This window comes from Haliotis rufescens, unplaced genomic scaffold, assembly GCF_023055435.1.
Source record: "Haliotis rufescens isolate VD_foot unplaced genomic scaffold, xgHalRufe1.0.p SCAF_1, whole genome shotgun sequence".
Classification (NCBI taxonomy): domain Eukaryota; kingdom Metazoa; phylum Mollusca; class Gastropoda; order Lepetellida; family Haliotidae; genus Haliotis; species Haliotis rufescens.
This window is the reverse complement of record NW_025963779.1, coordinates 51,746,196-51,771,018: the sequence shown is the minus strand read 5'-3', so window position 1 is coordinate 51,771,018 and position 24,823 is coordinate 51,746,196. Positions and strand designations below refer to the sequence as shown.

Below are 24,823 nucleotides of genomic sequence, written 5' to 3'. Positions count from 1 at the left end.
AGAGGTGACTAACATGATCAGAAGGTCAGGCTCGCTGACTTGGTTTATGCATGGTATTGTAGATCAATCCTCATGATCTCAATCATTGGATTGTCTGGTCCAGACTCAATTATTTACAGACCGCCATCATATAGCTGAAATATTTCTCAATGCAGCGTTAAACAACAAAAAACAAACAAACAAAAACAAAGAGTCTGTGTCTGACCCTGGTGACAATAGTCAATGAAGTCTTTGCATCACGAGTTCCCAGGCACATTTGATGTCAATCAGAGGAACAATATCATCATGACAATATTTTAATGATATATATGCATAGCGATATTTACAAGAGATGACAACAAAGCATCAACAATGCCAGTTAAAAATACAGAGAATGTACACAGCATCTACAATAACTTTAACAAAATGATACCTTCTCCGCATATTTGTCCTATTTGTTATCAACAAATGTTTCAAAAAGAGTGAGTGAGTGAGTGAGTGAGTATGGTTTTACGCTGCTTTTAGCAATATTCCAGCAATATCACAGCAGTGGGGGGGGGGGGGGGGGGGCACCAGAAATGGGCTTCACACATTGTACCCATGTCAGGAAACGAACCCGGATCTTTGTCGTAACAAGCGAACGCTTTAACCACTAGGCTACCCTACCGCCCCCCTTCAAAAAGAAACAAAATTAGAAATGACAATAAGAATTCACATTTCATAAAGTAAGCAAAAAGGTTTTAAAAACATTCACCTAAATCTGTTTACTAAAGTGATGTGAAGAAATGGCTGAGAATAAATTAGGAGACTATTCAGATTGCACAGGAAGCCAGGGTGTTGCTGTTTGGTCCTCATCAGTCCATGGACTTCCTTGGCTTGGCAGCTATCTCTGCTTTCGTTAGAATTTCATCCCACTGGATAAACTGCTTCGATAACAATGTTACCTGGAGAATGGTCAAGGAATCTAGGTGGACAACATGACACATGCAACTTTAAGTACCGACAAAACCACAATACATTTATTCATAGATTCTCATCAACACAAGCAGGATTCTCAGCAACCTTTTACACTAGCCATCGATGCTTGTGATGTGATGGATGAATGTTTCATAGGGCAAACCACAATATCTGATTTTGTAATGTAGCTGTTTTGTATTTGTTATTCTCCATATATATAACAACACTGTTGTGATTATTCACATACACATGAAGGAAGATTTGAAAGGCCACCAAATTGGATTTCTTCACCAGTCATGTAGAAAGTAATTGCATATCTAAAATGTCTTCACAAGCATTCATTGCCATTGTTATCATTTGAAAAGATATCATTCTCAGTATTTCTGAAGAATTGTACACATAAATAAACTGTTAGGTCTCATAAATAAACTTATAGGGGTTAAACACATCAGGGATACCCATGATTACTGAGCAATGATTCCTGCTTATCCATAGCACAACACAAGATTGAACAAATCTTTACCTGAAGGGAGATAACTCCTCAAGCGCTAATTCTAAACCACCACAATGCTACCCACCAAGAAACATATTTGCCCTGACTTCATAATGTACTTTTGCATGACACAATATAAAGACTTTAGGAGAGCTTTTCTTCATCACACAATGACTTGTGATGCATTTCCTCTCTAGTAACCAGTCCATTTTGTATGCTTGTATTTCAGTCATCTCAGGACATTCATAATCACACCATACCATCAACTTGTGTTTTTCAAGAGTCAATGAATGTTAGCCAGGGTTTGGGGGACTTTATGATTTATTTGTATATATTGTAATGGCATGATTAAAAAAGTTTCACTTGACGTGACAAAGTCCCTGGATACAAGGGAAATTCACATCCCTGCGTAAATGTTGTGATATTTTTTGTTTATTTGTCGTTTTGCATCATACTCAAAGATGTTCCATGAAGATGTAAATAACCAACTCTGTACCAGACAAACCAGTTATTAGTATGATGAGCAACGACTTCTGCTGTTGGAGTACAATGACACACAATCAACAAAGTCACTAAGCCCAACAACCCTATCCATTAAATCACCTCTTATGACAAGTTGGCCAAAGCAGACCAGTGGCTGATAGCGTAAGGAACATTCCATCATGACAAGCTACCATGACACACAATCAGTTGTGTCAAACATCCCCTCTATAACCAAGTTATGGGTTCTGAGGTCACTGTTCCTGACTTCCAATGGGATGTCCAGAGCAATCTCATTAAAATAAGACCTTAGTTCTCGCTACCGCTAAACAAAGATCTGAAGACATCCCATTAGGGGAACGACCTTTCATCCAACCAATCAGATCACTTACCAGATCATGAAAGTGACAGTCGGAATGTGATTTCTAATCATACAACCTCGAAAACATTAACACAGGATATTCCGAACGATAGTTACGGGTTTAACGACTGAATCTATACAATCTAGACCATCTATTAGCCATTCAAGAATGTTCTTTTGTTCAGGTTTCAAATTTGTAATTGAGAATTTGTCAAAATATGTTTTGAAGCGTAGTCGCCAATTTGAAATTAGTTCCGTAAAGCACGAGAAAGCAGCCTTCTGATTGGTCATTCCATTGGTCGGTCAAAGTTCACGCAAGGTCGTTCTGACGTGACCCGTTATGGGATGTCCTCAGATCTTTGTTTAGCGGTAGCGAGAACTAAGATCTGATTTTAATGAGATTGATGTCCAGAGATGCCCATCTTCTCGAGGCAAGGGAGTTAACTGACTGTAAAAATCTAGTTTCCACAATTGCTGAAATAGGCTGGAATTACGGATATACATTTTGACTGGACTAACAAGTCTATGCCTAGTCCAATCAAAATCGCGTAATGAAAACTAGACATCCAGTTCAAAAACCAAATGGATTACAACATGCAGATTTCGGTCTACTGCAGGATTTGCATAGCATGTGAACTGTCAACTGGGTGTCGACAGATATTTTGCAGATATGTTTTAAATCAAGGTGCTCAAAAGATTTGATGCACTTCGTGGGGAAAGACCCGTTCTATTCCAATATAGTTCTTGATAAGATTGTCTTGACTGGGCGCTGCCATTATGTTTGAAGCAAATGCATGTGTTATGAGAAATGGAATCTGATTGGTCAATAGGAGGCACATAGAAGGGACATAACTCAAAATAGCCATCGGTGGCGCTACGATCAAACCTGTCATTTTCCCTGAAGGATACAATTGAGTTGTAGGCTTCTAAACAGGATCTGGCTTCATCATTAAACTGGGAGGCTTGGTCCTGCAATGGGAATCACAACAATCAGACACAACTCTAGGACAACGTTTTAGCAGCCTTTAACATGTAACATTACAATACTGCATCAATAGTGGAGGGAGTATTACCAAAGAACATTCTCAAGCTGAGCAATGTAATAACCCTCAGTAATATAAGCACAAGAACTAAATACCAAGGCTGACAATTCAGCACCAACAACATCCAGAATATTGATACACTGACAAAACATAACTGTAGCAACAATGAGCTCACTCTGACTCAATCTCACTTGCTTGCTCTCTTGCTCCATCCCTCTCTCATTTACTCTCATTTACTCTCATTTTCTCAATCTCTCTCTATCTCTCACCTGTTGTTTGATCTGCAGCTGACTGAGCTCGTGCAGTTTCCCTGCCAGTTTGGGGGCAGCTGGAATGAAACGTGAGTTTTTGTATGTCAAATCATTTTTTGGGAATAACAAGAGTTATCTCCCTTCAAACAAACTAGAAGAACTTGTGAATTCATAGTTGACAATCTACTGATCAACGTTAAACAAATGAAATCAAGTCATTCTGTTACAATCTCCTATAATCTTTGAACAGAATATTCCACTGGACTTGAGTGTGTAGCCTGAGTGTGTGGCCTAAACAATTAAGGGGCATTGAAATTACCCTAAAAGTTCAGCGGACTATTACCTATCATAGATTTCTTCACAATGACCTAACGATGATACCATCTTGATTTCTTTACATCTCCCTTTATGTGTTCACTGACACCCACCCTATCTGTGTTCATTGACACCTACTCTTTATGTTCACTGACACCAACCCTTTAAGTGTTCACTGACACCAACCCTTTATGTGTTCACTGACACCCACCCTATCTGTGTTCATTGACACCTACTCTTTATGTTCACTGACACCAACCCTTTAAGTGTTCACTGACACCAACCCTTTATGTGTTCATTGACACCCACTCTTTATGTGTTCACCGACATCCACCCTTTATGTGTTCGCCGACACCCACTCTTTATGTGCTCACTGCCACCCACTCTTTATGTGTTCACCACCACCCACTGTTTATGTGTTCACCGACATCCACCCTTTATATGTTCACCGACATCCACCCTTTATGTGTTCACTGACACCAACTCTTTATGTGTTCACCGACACCCACTCTTTATGTGTTCACCGACATCCACCCTTTATGTGTTCACCGACATCCACCCTTTATGTGTTCACTGACACCAACTCTTTATGTGTTCACCGACACCCCTCCTTTATGTGTTCACTGACACACACTCTTTATGTGTTAACTGCCACCCACTCTTTATGTGTTCACTGACATCCACCCTTTGTGTTCACCAACACCCACCCTTTATGTGTTCACTGACACCCACCCTTTATGTGTTCACTGACACCCACTCTTTATGTGTTTCACTGACACCCACCCTTTATGTGTTTCACTGCCACCCACTCTTTATGTGTTCACTGACATCCACCCTTTGTGTTCACCAACACCCACCCTTTATGTGTTCACTGCCACCCACTCTTTATGTGTTCACCAACACCCACCCTTTATGTGTTCACTGACACCCACCCTTTATGTGTTCACTGCCACCCACTTTTTATGTGTTCACTGACACCAACCCTTTATGTGTTCACTGACACCCACTCTTTATGTTCACTGACACCCACCCTTTATGTGTTCACTGACATCCACCCTTTGTGTTCACCAACACCCACCCTTTATGTTTTCACTGACACCCACCCTTTATGTGTTCACTGACACCCACTTTTTATGTGTTCACTGACACCAACCCTTTATGTGTTCACTGACACCCACTCTTTTTGTTCACTGACACCCACCCTTTATGTGTTCACTGACATCCACCCTTTGTGTTCACCAACACCCACCCTTTATGTGTTCACTGACACCCACCCTTTATGTGTTCACTGACACCCACTCTTTATGTTCACTGACACCCACCCTTTATGTGTTTCACTGCCACCCACTCTTTGTGTTCACTGACACCCACTCTTTATGTGTTCACTGACACCCACTCTTTATGTTCACTGACACCCACCCTTTATGTGTTTCACTGCCACCCACTCTTTATGTGTTCACTGACATCCACCCTTTATGTGTTCACTGACACCCACTCTTTATGTTCACTGACACCCACTCTTTATGTGTTTCACTGCCACCCACTCTTTATGTGTTCACTGACACCCACTCTTTATGTTCACTGACACCCACCCTTTAAGTGTTCACCGACACCAACCCTTTATGTGTTCATTGACACCTACTCTTTGTGTTCTCTGACACCCACTCTTTATGTGTTCACCGACATCCACCCTTTATGTGTTCACTGACACCCACTCTTTATGTGCTCAATGCCACCCACTCTTTATGTGTTCACCACCACCCACTGTTTATGTGTTCACCGACATCCACCCTTTATATGTTCACCGACATCCACCCTTTATGTGTTCACTGACACCAACTCTTTATGTGTTCACCGACACCCACTCTTTATGTGTTCACCGACACCCCTCCTTTATGTGTTAACTGACACACACTCTTTATGTGTTAACTGCCACCCACTCTTTATGTGTTCACTGACATCCACCCTTTGTGTTCACCAACACCCACCCTTTATGTGTTGACTGACACCCACTTTTTATGTGTTTCACTGCCACCCACTCTTTATGTGTTCACTGACACCCACTCTTTGTGTTCACCAACACCCACCCTTTATGTGTTCACTGCCACCCACTCTTTATGTGTTCACTGACGCCCACCCTTTATGTGTTTCACTGACACCCACTCTTTATGTTCACTGACACCCACTTTTTATGTGTTTCACTGACACCCACTCTTTATGTGTTCAGTGACACCCACCCTTTATGTGTTCACTGACATCCACTCTTTATGTTCACTGCCACCCACTCTTTATGTGTTTCACTGCCACCCACTCTTTATGTGTTCACTGACACCCACCCTTTATGTGTTCACTGACACCCACTCTTTATGTTCACTGACACCCACTCTTTATGTGTTTCACTGCCACCCACTCTTTATGTGTTCACTGACACCCACTCTTTATGTTCACTGACACCCACCCTTTATGTGTTCACTGACACCCACTCTTCATGCATCCACTGACACCCACCCTTTATATGTTCACTGTCAAACAGCTCCTCCATGCTCTGCATCTTCTCCAGTCGAGCTGCCTGCTCACGAAGGAAGTCCGCCTCTGTGAACACAATGCCCAACAATTTAAACACCATGAACTTTTCAACCATACAAAAGAGACCACAGTGCAGCATAAACAACTGATGCTGAGGGCACCACTCATCAACTTCCAGTTATTCAAGACATCACAAATACGCAGGGATCTAAGTTCATGCTTTTGTTTACATGCCAGTAGCAGTAAATTAGCATGACTAAGAAAATACTGTAAATCGTGAAATTAATGTGTCTCCAAAAGAATGCGACCACTGATCCCTAGCCAAAAATGTGACTCAGTATGAATGCGACACCCCCTCCTCTCAAGCATCAGATGTATATCTAAAGAAATGTCCTCTGTCAGGTTTACAGGAGAATCCTCACTTTAATCCAACCTACCATTAATCCAATCACACACCAAATAGCACCTCTTATTAGCGCTGAGTAGAGTACTTCCGCTAAAACAATACATGCGCTGGCTCATGTCGGCCTTTGACGCAGTCACAAAGAACAAAGACACTGTGTTGCTCAATAAACAGTGATGTTGAATACATAGTTGTTTGTTTTCAGCATATGTCTAAGTTGGTATTTCTGCTATCTAAAAAGTCTTATTGTTGATATTAATGCGATGTTTAATAATGGGAGCAAAGGCCACTCGCATTTTTCGCATTTAATTCACGCTCGCGTTAATTTCAAGATTTACAGTATTCAAAAACACTTGTTGTGCTAAATTTTACAGCCAAATGAACTTTAAAATGATGTTAAACTTTAACCCAGTCTATATGGCAGAGGAGAAGGGTACTATGATACAAGTGTCCTGGCCTAACCTGCAAGGATGATTTCAGCCTTGGTGTCATCCGACGTGGTCAGCTCCTCGGTATAGGAAGGGTCGAGGTAGCTCCGGAGGTCAGACACTGAAACACGAAATGATGCAGTATATCCAGGCAAGTGAGTGAGTGAGTGAGTTGGGTTCACCATTTTTCACTATCATTCAGTTATATAACAGCTGGTCAGATTAATAACGGATGAAAGACAAAATTGGTGAAGATTTTAGACATTTACCACTATCGTAAATTCCAAGAGCACAAGTATGGTGCTGACAAACCAATGATCATAATCAGGGCAAATCTGGGATTCAAAGCCATGATCACGAGCTCCTGGCACGCCTGGGGCAAACAATACTATGCTCTCCTGATTAAATGTTACCATACCTTCTCTAGTTATTCTCAAAACATTCTAAAAAACGTAAAAGAATAAACTTCTATTTACTGCATCAGCTAATCAGGCATTTCCTTCCACTTTAAAAGGAACACATCATTTCATGCAGCAAATGGATTTCCTACTATTCCTGCATTGTGATTGGCTAATAAAAACATACTGGAATTCTCCCATCTCAGTCATGTTTAAGTTAGTCTGGCAGCCAAATCTGAATGTACAACACAAGGTCTTTGAAGGATCGCGGCGCAGTATCATTCCAGTACTCGTGGATTATACAAATGAGCAGTACAGTACTTATTGGTTTAAAAAATATCTGTCTGATACTTATCAGTTTTTATGATAACCAATACTGTACACATATGATAAAAACCTTATCTGGAACACTGGTGTGTCATTGTACCCTGAGAGCACAGGCGGTGCTCATATATCAATCACTGGCTTGTCTGTTCAGACTAGACTATTTACAGGCCATAGTCAGGTTGCTGTAATATTGCTGTTGCAGAAAACAACAAACACGCAATCTATCTTCACTCAACCTTAAAGGCCAGGATGGAGTACATGAGTATGTGTGCTTCCTGATCTGATAAACTTACATCGTTCATACGCTTTGGGTATCTTCTTCCTGCCTGCTGTAGCAGCAAACACCTTGCTCTGGATGTTGGACAAATTGTCTATACACTGAAATATACATCACACAATACCTGTCACCACACAGTCCTAGCTGTCAGACTACCCACACCCACTGGAGGTGTGGCAATAACAACACACACATGCTGGGGAGAGATAGAGACATTGTTATCTGGATGAAGTGACCAACATATGTATGAGTCAACATGATGAAACATTACATGAATTATTACAGAAATGCAATGAACATGACCCTCACATGACCCTCACATGATCCTCACATGTATGCATTCAATAGATGATAGATGAGTCGAATTGTGTGATCATTAATTTGTATTTCTTAACTCTAGACTCTCTGACTCCAACACTTGCATGTCAAATACATAAATACTCCATTTACATATACAATAAGGAATAAATATTTGTAAAAGCAGCATCATTATATTATAAAACTATCCCTGTTTTTTACTTTCCATGTCAGCAACATTATACTGTAAGTACTACAAACATCTGTTTCTTGCTACCAGAAATCTCACATTAACACAATTATCTGAACTATATACACGATAAATACAAGTTGGGTTACCAAGGTTACTGCACAATGTAAGGATGCTATGTTTTGTTTTATATTTGTAGGCTATATTACCATGGTTACTAAATATCTATGAAACATCAAATATGAAAAACCAATGTTCCCAAAAAACGTTTCCGTTCAGCAGATAACTATGTTATCATGATTAATATTTGCATCTTGCTCGAGTATCTGCCAACTTTCAGCATCTCTCAATGATAAACTACAGAGGAACTTTTTATCAAGGGTAATTATCTCTACATGATAGGCCATATATAAATATCTTTTCCATCCCTTCCACACTGTTTTATCATTGTTTTATTATTGTTTTATGTTTCAGTCAGATTTGTAAATTTTACAATAAATTGTATATTTATGATACTTATCCTTATGGAGAAAAACCAAACAGATTCCCTTGGTGTAAACACGTCACCACTCCGTGGCGATTGGAAAGAGAATGAGTTGCCTGGGAAAATCACGTGTTCAGCGCATGTAGGTAGATAGGCATGAAAAGTGGACATGACCAAGATTGTTGGTGGGTGGCCAGCCATGGTGATGCTGGGTTGTTCGGGTGAATTGTTTTTTAGAAGCGGGAAACCTTTGTTTTGGCACGGTTCCATTTAGGATTGAAAGAAGTATGATAAATGCATCGTGTGAGATAGGATCAGTTTTAAAATTCTATATTCATAAACTGAAACATGACATACTGAAAGAATAAAATATTTTTTAAATATGCCCTATACCAATTCTTCTTTTGAAAAGTGATCAATGATGATGAGAAACAAGACATTTTTATAGTGAAATCATTTCAACTTCTTTCCTCGATTATCCAGTGCATAAACTTCCTTCTGTCTATCATCCATTTCCTGCTCTGTTTGGCAAGTGAAAACACCATCTCTCTCATCAATAACCTAATCATATTAATGAGAAACTTCTCTCTCATATGAGTGTAGTTTCATTGAACCAACAGTTTTCAAGCAGTGCCTTTCAAATCAGATTGAAAACAAACCTATTGTATCAGGTGGGTCCAGGCTTTTAAATCATAACAGAATGGAAATATAACACCCTGAATTATCGAGGATGAGTGACATCCTGCATTATAGTCTTTGGGGAACATTGGAAACACATAATGACATGACATGTTTTGGATGTACATGACACCCATGACAATATCTAGCAGGTTGTACAGCATGTGTGCATGGTAAGCTGTGCAGGGCATTGTGTCCAGCCCACTTCATGCAAGCTGAAACAAAAACACCACAGACTACACACCACTGGGAGCATCAGAACAGGGGTTCTCACTGGGCACTGATAATCATGTCAAGTAAACTGCATGGACACTGTTTTGAAATGAAACAACATTAATCAACAATAAAACCAGTTATTTGTATGGACACAAATGATATTAGGACATTCTAGAACATCTTCAAGACTCAAGCAATTTCTTGACACTACAGTATGTGACTTTAGCATGTTTAGCTCCTAGTCTAAAGCCTGTCTTACAATTCTGCTCGATCCAGAAAGTTCTGCTATTTATAGTCCACATAACAACATAATAATCTTATGAAAAGGGTGACAAGGACCATGTTTGGGATAGCAGAGTCCATACGCAAAAGTTTTTTGTGAAAAGCTGATTCTGTCACAACTTGAGGGATGATTTTTTTATCATTACCATTATTAATAGACTCTTCATGACATTTACTTCAAAACAACCTTGATGTCCTCGAACATTTACCTAACGGAAACCCAGGTTCATCAAGTTGTTTCTTGAATTACTGTAATCCATACAGCTTTAAGAATATCATGAAAAGTTAAAGTTTGACACAAAAATTTACACAATAAAATACTTGATGAATTGAGTATGAACTTGTCCATCAATCACACGTTTGACAATGGACAATGTTAGTCTACCAGATTTAAGGGCACATGAACACTGTTTGCTATTTCTGACAACATACATAACAGAAGATTTATCTACAACATTTAGATATCACATCAACATTGAGTTGAATTTGTAATCCAGAGCTCCAGATAAGCTTTTGGGGTTGTGGGTATTTTATCCATGCATTTTAAAATCATTGGGTATCAGTAATTCTATCTGCGTATTCAAATTTCTGTTACCCACTAGTTTTTACACATGTGGGTATTTAAGTTAAATATTTAAAAACACTATTCATCTAGTCCCTGCAAACTGGTGTCGTGTGGGTTCGAGAGCTTTATAGGACTCAAAAATACCACGATACTTCCACAAGAAAGTGTGATGGCAAATGATCATGATCTGACTGTCATCGTGGAGTTTGGCAAGGTTGACGGAATGCCAACTTATAATTTCAAAATAAGTTGCTCATTTGCTAATCGAATACGCAGGGTTACTTCACAATATTTTGATGATACGCACAAGTTTTATTTTTGTTGCGTATCTGTAATGTTCGTTGCGTATTTGATACGCTTGGATTATATTTTACTGCGTATTTCTGCATTTCTGATGCGTATTTCACGCAGGTACGCAGCTTATCTGGAGCTCTGTACTCTCAGCTGGTATGAACTTTTCAAGCCAACAATCCACTGCTAGGATTTTATTAATATTATGGAGAGTGGACATGATAACTAAACAGCAAAAGTAACTACAAGCAAATAACTCCACACTTCTCTCTTCTTATTTGTTTGAACTTTACATCTAAACAAATTCAAAATGTCAAATTCTAGTTCTGCCTGGCAATTTCTACATCATTAACACAAGTTATGTGTAATTTTAGGTTCTGGTTCCTTCTTAGACAATGTAAGTTATGTGAAGCAGTTTCATAAGAAAGGTCAGTTTGAGTTCTGTCATTGCTTTTCATCCTCTACCCATTTCTACGTCAAGCTACCCTGGTTTGTCTTGACCAGAAACCTGTCTGGTGAGCCACAGAGTCCATGCCATCATTATAATTACTGACATACAGTATCCAATAAACTGACATGATGAAAGCTAATTTTGAAAATAAATCTTTTTCATGAAGGTGTGTACAGCAAGGAGATACTACATGTCCCATTTCATATTAGCATCTGCATGAAGAAATGACTCGGTGTCTTCTTTCGTTCATTCCAAGTCAATTCAATATACCCTAGCACAAGTCTTGTTGAATATTTGGCAAGTTTTTCAAGTAAATTTCTTGATTTAGTTTTCAAAGATGAGGTTTAGAAATTTTGTCACTTGCCTTATGGATCTGCTAACACAAAATGTTTAATCGAATAATAAAAGAATAATTACTTCAGGCAATGCCTCTCAGTCTCACCTATGTCAGCAGATGAGAGAGTTTACCTATTTTGAGAGTAAGGGAAGTAAGGCATGTCCTTAAACAACAACTCTAAATAGCATGTTTATTTCACCCAAGTCATACTTTTGACAGACATGAAAAAAATAACCTGGAAAACTTACCTAAATACATGACTAATGCATTCACTTACACATGCCATTATAGTGATATTGTTAATTTTTAGGTTGTTTTTTACAATTACAAAATGAATAAAATGGAGAGTCCTAATATCTGAATGTCACACTTATGAAAAATATGTTGTTTGATGTCAACTGGAGGTGTTTTTTAAAGCATGCAATGAATCATGTACATAAGTACCCAATATGACATTTGTGATAAGTATTCCTCAAAGACAAGAGAAAAAGTAAGCAGGCTGCCAAACGATACTGATCAGTTTTGTCCTCAGGCCTACAAAACCTACATCAAAGAATCGATACTCTTTGTAGATGTTACGCCACCAAGATCATCCATTCACCAATCCCATGAATGACAAAGCACTTGAATTAAATAAACATTAACGTTCACTCAAAACATGTCAACATGACAGAAATCAGTTATTTCTTTCATTCTCTTTTTTACGTTTTGGGTGCAAGAAATATTTTTTTTGTAAATAAATTAAACCTTTTGTTATTTCTGATTTAATTTTATTTGTATGGGTGTTTGTGTGCAGTCTTACAGCTACTTAATCTGGACCCAACAAATCAGTGATTAATATTATGCGCAAAGATTCAAATCCAAAGGGGTACAAGGGCAGGCAATCAACCAAGTAACCAAGCCTGATCAGTGATCACGAATCCTTTAAGTCTCCATGCCCGACAATATAGGTTGCTGGGGATCTATTCTAAGCCTCCATACATCTGACATATACAGCTGTGATTCAGTAAACACCCAAAAAGATTATCAACAAAATCAACCCTTTAACAATAACATTAAATAAAACAAGTTAGTGGGTTAATTGTTATACCACACAAAGCATCAACAATAACAAACAGAAGCTGTATGTTTTCTAAGGCAAAAGGCAAAAAACAACAACTTATGTTTCAGGTAGCCCAAAGGACCCACCATATCACTTGTATTTATCACAGATGGAAACAGCGGTCAAGTAATCCATATGTAATATTTGGACAAACATCAGCTGTTTCCACATATTATCGTCATTACCAGTGAGGCTGGTCTTGTACTGTAGTGCTGTAAGATGCCATGAATGCTGCAGTTCTATCATGATTACCCCACTCAGACACTCTATACTGACCAATTCTTGTTCTATCTCCTTAATGCCAAACATCAGGCAGGGTAACAACAAGTGCCATCTTTTAAGGACCTTTGGTAAGACACGACCAGGGATAGAACCACAGACCTTCTGCTCCCTGCAGTTGGCTCCCATATCCGCAGCGGGTGCTGATGCAGGGAGAATGTCCGAGATACACTGATTCAGAGACAGTGAGCAGGGTTTGTCAATCCTTGGTTTGTACCACAAGTTTCATATGTACCCTTGAAGTGTTCAAGAAATAAAGCAAAGATGTGATCTTGATATTAAACCTAGTTATTGGTGATTCAAATGTTAACATTATGATGTCGTGTGGTGAGAGCCCTAGGACAAGAAGCACATCATATCTGTAAGCCTTCTACAGCTGTCCCCGCAGGTTTGTGACCAACCAGAATTAATACACCTTTACTTGCCCCCCCCCCCGAACCAGGTCACCAGATGTGAAAAATCAACATTAGATCAACCTTGACACGTCTTGTGTGCCCTGCCCATCAGTAAACTGGATGAATGAGATCAAACCAATGGGCAGCTATCGTGTCAACTCCAAAGTCACTGAACAAGGACTCATAAAAATAATGTTGTGGTTCTGATTACATATAATTTGAAGATAGGGTAAGTAGGGAGTCAGGTAGGTGGGTAGGTAGGTGGGTAGGTGGGTGGGTAGGTGGGTGGGTAGGTGGTTTGGTAGGTAGTTCGGTAGTTTGGTAGGTAGGTAGTTCGGTAGGTAGGTAGGTAGGTAGGTGTACTGTGTCTAAGTGGGGTACCAATGATAAACTGACACATGGTATTTCAGCGGCTTGCACATAAGTCCGGACTGGTACAAGCAGCCACACATACACGAGCATGCACGTCACTATAAAGGTGCAGTACTTTTTACGCAACGTTAAACCCCATTTGACCTCACCTAACATTATTTCCTGCAAGAAAATTTGTGTTAATTGCCTATTTCATATCTGTGTACTATATGTTCACAAAATTGTCACTGGAACAAACAACTGCGATTCAGGATTAGTAAGCAAATGATTACAATTACCATGATTACTGTGATACTGATTTTATACACTGTAAATATTGTATTGTTTGATAAGCATTACTTAGAAGTCGACTGATGACAAAGTAGACACAATTTATGGATAACAACTTCTTTAATACCGTAAAAATAGATCGGTATAGATCCTTATATCTAAGTCTTGCTTGACAATGGTATAAGGATCTATCCCGAAACGTCGCTTTTTACAGTATTAAAGAAGTTGTTATCCATAAATTGTGTCTACTTAGTAAATATTGTAATTGCATGATTTAAACGCAAAGAGAATAATCATCAATCTCATTCAAGTCAGATCTATCACTCCAATAAAATACCTCTCTGTAAGAAGATCAGAGAACACCTCCATAATAGGTCGCGTCAGGTGAACTTCCTAATCACTCAGTCGGCATCAACTTAGAGGCTTTCAAATTCTCATTACAAGAGACAATGAGGCTGTCTTGGACATGATATTAAGTGTTTTTACATCCAAATTTTCTATAGTATTTATAGCCAAGATTATATTTGCTGAAATTGTTGATTAAGTCAAACCTCATCAATATGAATAATGAATACATTTAAACATGTTAAACATGTTAAAGAACATTTCAAAATATTGCAACAAAGTTTGATATCCCATAGCTTTTAACAAGAGCTGCATGTTTTCACTCAATAGGGAGTTCATTAGTCACCCGAAAATGATTCCACAGATTGACACAAGGATGTGAGGCTGACATACAATCACACTGGACATGAAGCCTGTTCATACAGTATTACAATTATCATGATTATCATTCCAGTCAATTCATACGGTATTATAATTATCATGATTATCGCTCTAGGCAATTCATACAGTATTACAATTATCATGATTATCATTCCAGTCAATTCATACGGTATTATAATTATCATGATTATCGCTCTAGGCAATTCATACAGTATTACAATTATCATGATTATCATTCCAGTCAATTCATACGGTATTATAATTATCATGATTATCGCTCTAGGCAATTCATACAGTATTACAATTATCATGATTATCATTCCAGTCAATTCATACGGTATTATAATTATCATGATTATCGCTCTAGGCAATTCATACAGTATTACAATTATCATGATTATCATTCCAGTCAATTCATACGGTATTATAATTATCATGATTATCGCTCTTGGCAATTCATACAGATTACAATTATCATGATGAGCATTCTAGGCAAACCAATTTGTGAAGTGAGGGAGTAGGATTTGAAGCTGTTTTTTTCTAAATATTTCAGCAAAATCAAGACGAGGGATGCAAAGAATGGACTTCATATTTTGTACCCATGTAGAGATTTGAACACAGGTCTTTGGCACGACAAGCAAATGCTTTTACCACAAAAGCAAATGCTTTAACCACAAGGGTATCCCACAGCTTGGAAATGTTAAGAAGCACACTTATGCACCACTGCTGCTGATGACACAGACTTAATGCAAAGAGACAATACACACGACACAGCCTGTGAAAGCTAAGTTGGTCCCCATTTGTGTATACTGGTAATCACAATAAATCTATAAGTATACATCATTATATGGTAGCATACATGGTCTAAGTTCATAAATCATTTATTTTAACATACTGTCACTTAGCAGCGATAGAAACTAACTGTTTTAGTCCACTAGTCCTTATAATGATACCAGACATATAGCAAAACCTTTAATGATGGCAAATTTCTAATAGTCCTTGTGATACCTTACCTATTGGGCAGTTTGGCAAGGACTATAGGACTAGTGCCAATTTCTAACGCTGCTTAGCATAGATAATGTTCAATATTCCCACAGTCATATAAATAATGTCACTAGCTGCATTGTTTATTGATTAAAACCGTGTAAATAGTACACTCTGACGAGAGGTCCTATTACAGAACACCCCCACCATTATAATCATGGTAATACAAGACAGACTAAACCTGTTAGTAACACTCATAATTTCTCCTATATAATCATATCATGAACACATTTTGTAAAACATGTTAAAGGCCACATCAAATTAGTTAAGTCAAGAAATAACAAAGTTGCATCAAGAAAAGAAACTGCAAACAAATCACACACAGAATGCAAATGGAATTGAAATGTACATAAATCTCAGAACACTCCTTTAGGCTAGTCAAATAAATATTCTTGTTTCTGATGATTTTGTCACAATGTCTGGCTAGGGAGAGAGGATATTATTTTTCTTATTTCATTATATAAGTAGGATACAAATCTATAAATGTTAACTTTATCCTAATGATAGCGCGGCCATAATATTCCCCAGTCCTGTGATGAGGTTGAACAACGGACCTTCTGATCCGAAGTCGGACGCCTTGTCCACATGACCAAGGAGGTTGACCCCGTTATCAAGCTGACAATGTAAGGATCCCATTTGTGGGACGACTCCATGCCCTGCTACATGCCATTGGACCTTTTTAGCCATGCCCCATCACCTTGAATTATTAAGAGATGCACACATAGAAATTTCCATGGTGACAATACAGGCAGTCCTCCTTGTTCCCATGCAGTCTGACACACTTTGATACATGGAATGTCCAAAAGGTTTGAAATTTGATTTAAAAAAGAAACTGTCTTGGAAAGAATGTTTCTTAAAAGTGCGTTAAATGTAAAAGCAATGATTAGGGCTGGGGCAATTCCAGAGGTGGGTCAAGAGAAACAAGAAATTTATTTGACAAACCATATCATTATTATTGTGTATTAATGTTAATGCTGAGGGAGAATCCTGCCGGAGAAGCCTGAAATATTTATACAGATGATCAGACCAAACGCAGGAGAAGTAGTAGACCCATCACCAATTCTTTATTCAAATGAACAGAAAATACCAGATTGGGACTTAAATGTGATTTGTTACTGTCATTTCTTTAGCAGACAACTTTACTATTCCAACATTTGTTTATACAAAGACAGAGTAGTGTCCTTTCCAACAACATATTTTTGTACCATTTCATTGGCTTTTCAAACAACAAATGTTAGCAAACATGTAAGTAATTTGTTGTGGCCTATTGAAGACATTTCACGGGTAGTACATTAGTTCTGCTATATACACCAATACTTTGGATAAGCTGGGTTAGTGATCTAACTGTGCAGGCAACGAGCATGTGAAGCAAGACAAGCCGTGTTTTACCTGTGGACCTAGGCTGGAATCCTGTGACAAGAAAACAAGGAAACAAACACAAGTTAATCAGGCTGCATGCACATACATGTTGACATGTACAAGACACAATGAGGAATATGAGATACCAGGAACAATAATGTGCTGTAAGGTGGCAATTCTTTTGGTTTACAGACTGACCAACTGGTGCAGAATAATGTCATCATAAAACAAAAATTATTTTTACTTTTTTTCATACCCACTCTATGATATGGGAAAATAAAAAGTACACTTTTCTTTAGATAGTGATTTTGATATTTATTATCAATTACTTCAGCATCATATTTGAAAAACAAATCAATCAACTTTTCACAGAAGGTTATAACAGCTAGTGAGTGATTTGAGAATGGTTTTACATCACTTTAAGCATTATTCCAGCCATATCATGCAAGGTAAACCAAGAATAGGATGCACACGTGGGGAATCGAAACCCATCGTCGGCATGATGAGTGAAAGCTTGAACCACTGGGTCGCTACATCACCTATCATTCAGTGTTTCATCAAGGATCAGTGAACAGTAATTTACATATGATCAGATGATAAAGCAAGCAGTTAAAGCCAATATGTGATACAAGCTGTAAAGATTTTTCAAGAAAGATCAAATTCAGAACATGTGGGTATAAAGTTGATTTAAGAATATTCTGTTGCCTCCAGAATCACAACTGCTCATATGTAGCTTACTTTCAATTAACTGAAGAACAAGGAAAAAATATTTTCCTACTTTGGTCAGAAATTACATGTGGTCATGTCAAAGTGGAGGCATGTAAGTGTTAATGATGTCATAAAACTGCACAGTTTGGCAATGTTTTTCTCATAGGAAAATGAATTTGATGAAAATGCTATGGCAACCAGATGAAAAACAGAAATAAGAAGAGTCTTGTCGATGTTGAATACCTGTACCTATGACTGAAGTGACAAAAATGAAACTGTCTCATATGAACATAATGAGTGACCAGGATTGTACCTGTAACTTAAACAGGTGTAAATTATCATGAATAATATCAAAAACCTTAGTGTTACACACATCTAACACTGTCAATCGTTTTACAATATGTTTATGCCGCACTCAGCAATATTCCAGCTATGTGACAGCAGTCTGTAAACAATCTAGTCTGGACTAAAACAAACTTGTGATTCACATAATGGGTATTGATCTATACAATTGGGGAAGGATGACATTCATCATCCAAGTCAGCAAACCTGACCACCTGATCCCGTTAGTCTCCTCTCTAGACAAGCATGGGTTGCTAAGGATCTATTGTAACCCGCATCTTCACATGTACAAAATTGTCTTTACTAGAAGTAGAAATAGGATCAACATTCAAACCCTGATGACAAAATGTCTCTAACTAACTATTGTGAAAAAGGCAGAAACACTGTATTATAATATCTCTGTATCTTTTGACACCAAATATTGAAAGGCACAAGACACGGATATATTGTAGGCTAAAGGTGGGCAAATAATTGGGATTTTCTCCAAAAATAACCAGATCTTCATTTTCATATTTAGCAATGGTGTCAATTAACATACTGAGAATGTTATATGCACAATGTTGTAATTTGTAATGAGACACTTACTAAAAAATGAAAGTTAATTATCATGATTATGCACACACATAAAAGTTTTGTCTTTTTGGTGAACATGCTGTTATTAAATTAATGTTTAGCTCATATAAATTATCTAGACATGCAACTTTCCTATCACTAGATGGTCATTGCTGGTATCAATATTGATAAAAAAATTGTTCAAATAAACATTCAATTTTAGCACATATTTAACATAAATCTTAAAAAGTTGTAAAACAAGTAACCCCCATCCTGGTAAATTGTAACAATTTAAGAAATAATGACTTTGTTTAAACCCCACAGAAATGTGTACATGATGTACCAATACTGTACTTAGCCAAGAACATTTTCAACTGCAACTTTGAATGTCTCACTCTGTGTTTGTTGTTTAATGTCCCAATCAGCAATATAACACCTACATGACAGGGGCCTGTGAATAATTGAGTCTGGATAAGATAATTTAGTGACTGATATTATGAGCAACAATCAGTGCTGTCGGGGTATGCTGACACACAATCAACAAAGTCACTGAGTCTGACCACCCGAAACAAGTCGTATCTTACAACCAGCATGTATCAGGTCGTTGGTGAACTGTTCTTATCTGGAATTCCCATGGGGATATGTCATAGTGATATTATCAAAGAGCATTTTTAATCATGTTAATACAGTATCACTTGCTAGAAACTATACCATCTATATTAACAATAAAATCAATAAGGAAGAGAATTTATGGAAGATAACTTCTTTATTATGAGGGAATAATGTTTCGGAGTATATGCTAACCAATGAAGGACCTGATAAAGGAGGAAGCATTTACTCTGAAACATTGTGTTCCTCAGAATAAAGAAGTTGACACCCATAAGTCTCTTCCTTATGTGTATCACTTTTAAGTGCCATTCAAAGACTTGAAATCATAAGTAATGTTTATCCACAACTTCTTTCTTGACAAAATGCTTAGGACTATTCAAAAAGATCTTATACCCTTAGAAAATCAATACCAAACTTATTTATAGTTTTGTATCCTAGGCTTCTTAACTGTATTTTTTACTTTCATGGATCCACTATGTAAGTCGTGGACATCAAAATCATGATACTACTTTATTTACCAACTATTTTGATGTCCTGTAGAGATTTTAGTGTGGCTGCCATCGTGTCTTACAAACGAAAATATTGTTTTTGTTTGATCAAGATTCCTAATGTTTGTTTGTATATTTGTTGTTTACCATTGCCCTCAGCATATTCCAGCTATATGACGGCAGTCTGTAAATAATCGAGTCTGGACCAGACAATCCAGTGATTTACATCATAAGCATCGATTCCACGCAATTGGGATACGATGACATGCATCAACCAAGTCAGCGAGCCTGACCACCTGATCCCGTTAATCGCCTCTTACAACAAGCATGGTTCCCTGGCAAATTGTATTTATATACATTTATCAAACGATCAGATCATGAGTTCACTGAAGCTCAATCTTTACTCAAACATATAGGCCTACAAGTGTAAAGAAAGTGTGCATCGTCAAATTGCGAACATTAGCGACTTGTAGTGTAACCGCTGAGCTTTTTTGTTATTAAACAATATCACATGACTAACCAAAGGTTCGGGTAGTCCTGTGGGTACCTGAGTCCTACTCAGGACCCACCCGAACCGAGTACCCGAGTTACCCGTCCCAGTCTACTTTCAACGGTTTATCACATAAGAAACGCAGTGAATAAAAGATCATGTAGACCTAGGTCTAAGTCTTTGACTAAGATAGCTGCTAATTGCATCACAGACTGAGACATCACTCAGCATGCACTAAACTGAATAATCACATACAACACACAGATATAAATAATATCATTATATACCTTTGGGTACAACGCATCTTTATCAGCGTTGCCGAAAACGAGAGCTTCTAGACTCTCAATTCTCTTTTCTAACACATCAATTTGACAGGTGGCCGCCATCTTTTCTACACTAGTGATGTGCTCTAGAGGAACTTCCACTAGTATCTTCCTGAATGTTTCATTTATTAAACAAAAGTAAATTAAATTGGATAGTTTCTTATCTTAATTTAAATGCATGCTTTAAAATAACGTGGGATTTAAGTTCCGTCAAAGCGTGAAAATATATAATATTGTCCTTAAACATCACTTTCATTGGCAATACAGTATTACCCCCCTTTGACTGGTGACTCACTTGAGGTCAATACGCATATTGTACTGGTATTTCCAGTGTGCGCAAAATGTCTAGCCAAGGTTATTTTTGTATGACGACAAACATGTATACAGAAATGTAAAGTAGCCTCTGGCTTTGAGAAGTATAAACTCAGATGTATTTCGGACAACAGGTATTGTCAAAAAATAAACTTTCAATTATCAATTTCAAACTTTATTTGTTTTATTAATTACAAATGGCTTTGTCCTTTATTTGAGGTGAATGTGGAATAGTTTTTAGACAAAAAAAATTAACGAACGTTCATTGATATCCATTTGAGATTCAAGATTCGATATGTTTATTTTTTTATAAGGCCACGTGATCCATGGTACAAATAATAATAATCCATTCGTTATCTCTAAAAGTGTAGCGTATTTCCGAGGCCAGGAGCAGATAGCGACCATATTTTGCGTTGACGGAACGAATGACAAGGCTGTATACAGTTGCCAAGATTGTTTACTTGTTTATCTATAACCCTAGTCTGTCTCACAGTCCCTGAACCGTATTGTTTTCCCTTTCGCCCAGCCCTTACTATAATGATATAGCCCGAAACAAAGCAAGTCTAGATCTTCCCCAGTATCCCCCATCTCACTGGGGCTGCTTTCGAATTTAAATGGAGTTAGTTGTTTCTATCAAAGTATATATTTCCAGGGAAAAATTATGTATGTTCAGAGACTGATCGTTAGTCTACTATAGCCCGGAAACTTCGCGTTATGTTATCATAAGTTGACAAAATAGCCATGCAATGGCCCACATTGCATCAATTCCAATAGTCGGGTCTGAAAAGATCTTGGGGATACGATGCCACTCTGTCGTCTCATTATACATGGCATTTACAAGAACTGTTCTCCATGTATGGACCGCCTCCGTGGTAGTGCGTCTGCCTGGAGAGCGGAACGTTGTGGGTTCGATCCCCGGCCGCGTCATACCAAAAGACGTTAAAACATACGGTACTTGTTGCTACCCTGCCTGGTGCTCGGCAATGAAGGACTAAAACAAGGACTGGTCGGCTCGAAGTCAGTATACTGTGTCTTAGTGGGTTTTTCATGTTAAACTGCGGCATGGTATCTCAGTGGGCTAGCACTATAAAATCGTCATTAGTCAGGACTTGTTCAAGCACACACACAGACACGTGCATGCACGTCGCTACATAAGTGCAATAATCTTGAACGCGAAGTTAAACCCTTTTTCACCTCACCTGATACATACATGTATGTGACACTGAATTTTAATTCTACAATTGCCAACTATAATTATAAACACACACAGAAACTCATGTAGGTATAAAACCGTGGGAATTCTGGGGCAGATCGTGTTCGCAGTACATCAGTCTAGGGTCAGTAAGGCGCCAACCGTTTAATATTCTGGTGAGGGGTGGGGATCGAGGGTCGAACATAGGAGCTTTGTTTGAGGCGGGATAGTTTTCAGTTTGCGTCGCCCCAAGACATACGATTCATTCTCAAGAAGGGGGGGGGGGAGCAATTTCACTCCCATTTCTCCGAGCATCCAGCATGTTCATTGAATTACAATTAATGGCAATCCTGGGGAAAAATAACTCGTCGGTTTTAAAAACAAAATATAGTAAAATGCGTTTATAACGAACACGCTTATAACGAACTGTTTTTGTCCCGGCCACTTGCTACATATATGCTGTATATGCTTTTAATGAACTACGGTTATACCCAAAATTAGTGGTCCCCTTGAGTTCGTTATAATCTTAGTTCGTTATAACAGTAGTCTGCTATATTTGGTTTGTAAAACCTGAGGACAAATTATTTTTTCCCATAAGTACCTATTTATGCATGATTGCCTGTGGAAAATCCTAATACCATTCACCATGTGCATGCCTGCAACCCATGCTGTGCAGTAATGTTGCTGGTTATATATGTGAACAACAAACACATAATAGAAACAGTATAAAAATCCCCCGTTTGGTGGTCAGTCACGATATATTTGATACAATTCACAAAGTTATAAGATAAGATAAATAGGCCTAAGCCAAAGTGTAGGCGGACCATTCCACTGATAAACAACAGCTCATTTTGTGAAATGTGCATGTGTTCATATCCGTCGCGTGGGCTCGTGGAAACAGTAGTTGACAACTCCGACATTTGTAATTACCAGCACTGATTAAGCATAGGTCGTTGTCTTCAATGTCAACAGGTATAAAGTTAAGTTGTTTGCCCTGCTTCGTAGTGCTACTGCGTTATCTGGCGTCTATACCCTAAGCTTATGTTGGCCTTGACAACGATTGGCGTATACAAGCAAACCTTGAATACATGCATGCGAGTTTGGCCATTGCTAACAAAACGCCTTTTCTTCTGTGGCGGTTCATACAGCACAAAGTCTGTTGCCAGCGTCTCTGTACTTACCCCACCCTTCCCCTGGGCCAACTTAAAAAGACCCGACCCTGTTTCTGTTAACACGTTTTGCATGTTAATTAGTTTATGTTTTCATTTTTACACAAGTGCGTTTCGTTCGAAGATAGACTAACGCTTAGTCTCTGAAAAAATATAATTTTGATTGAAACAAACAACTACATTTTAATTGGAAGGGAACCCCAGTGAGATGGAAGATTCCTGAATCTGTGTGTTGTATGTAAATCTAGACTTTCTTCATTGAGGGCTCTAGCATTACCATAAGGGTAGGGAGGAAGGGGAAATAAGATGGTTTAGGGACTGTGAAAGAGGCCACATACGTAGACTGCATGTTTACATTTTTCATTTGTTTGTTTGTTGTTTAACGCCGCACTCAGCAGTTTTCCAGCTACATGACGGCGGTCTGTAAATAATCGAATCTGGACCAGACAATACAGTGATTGACATCATCAGTATCGATCCACGAAATCAACACAGTAATCTCAAGTTGATTATAGGGATTGGGTCGGGGTTTATACTGCTTTAAGTAATACCCAAGCTATATCACGACGGGAGACACCAGGAACGAACATCACACGTATACATACAGACAGACAGACATACAGACAGACATACAGACATACACGTAATTAGGTACGTTTGTATAATTATTTAAACCAACGTGATTTGAACAACTTGTGCGCACCAGCTAGTCCTCCTCGTAGGAGAGTATCCTCCCAAAACGCGGACCCCTCAAAACGCAGAACTTCCAAAATGCAGACCAGAAACTGATTTTCATTACATTATGCATGCTGGTCACACCTAATTCAGGAATGGATCAGTCCAAAATTATTCTTTATTCTCATTTCCTAATTTAGATACCTTAGGAAGTATAAATATCTACAGGACCTAATTAGTTTTTTTGGAGATAACCATTAATCCGTTGCAATACGAATTTCGAAACACTTTGTTAATACACTTGTACATAGCACCTGACAAACTGTCGTCAATCACACGAGTCATGCTTGACATGACTCGGATCAAACAAACTTGCCAGTGCCCCGT

General features: G+C 38.3%; 1 protein-coding gene across 2 annotated transcripts; it reads right to left on the bottom strand.

Annotated features, from left to right (window-relative positions):
• Positions 1-283: 283 nt before the first annotated feature.
• LOC124131343 (dynactin subunit 3-like) lies at positions 284-21,178 on the bottom strand. Of its 2 annotated transcripts, XM_048397589.1 has the most exons (8): positions 21,053-21,178; positions 17,607-17,627; positions 8,255-8,339; positions 7,271-7,357; positions 6,388-6,471; positions 3,583-3,641; positions 3,180-3,239; positions 284-923 (listed from the first exon to the last, which is right to left on the bottom strand). In XM_048397589.1, exons 1-8 carry the CDS (start codon positions 21,149-21,151, stop codon positions 834-836), a joined length of 585 nt encoding a protein of 194 aa, XP_048253546.1. In that variant the 5' UTR covers positions 21,152-21,178; the 3' UTR covers positions 284-833. The 2 variants fall into 2 exon arrangements, with proteins under 2 accessions (XP_048253546.1, XP_048253552.1); XM_048397595.1 differs by lacking the exon at positions 17,607-17,627 and having other exon boundaries at positions 21,053-21,164.
• Between the last annotated feature and the right edge of the window lie 3,645 nt (positions 21,179-24,823).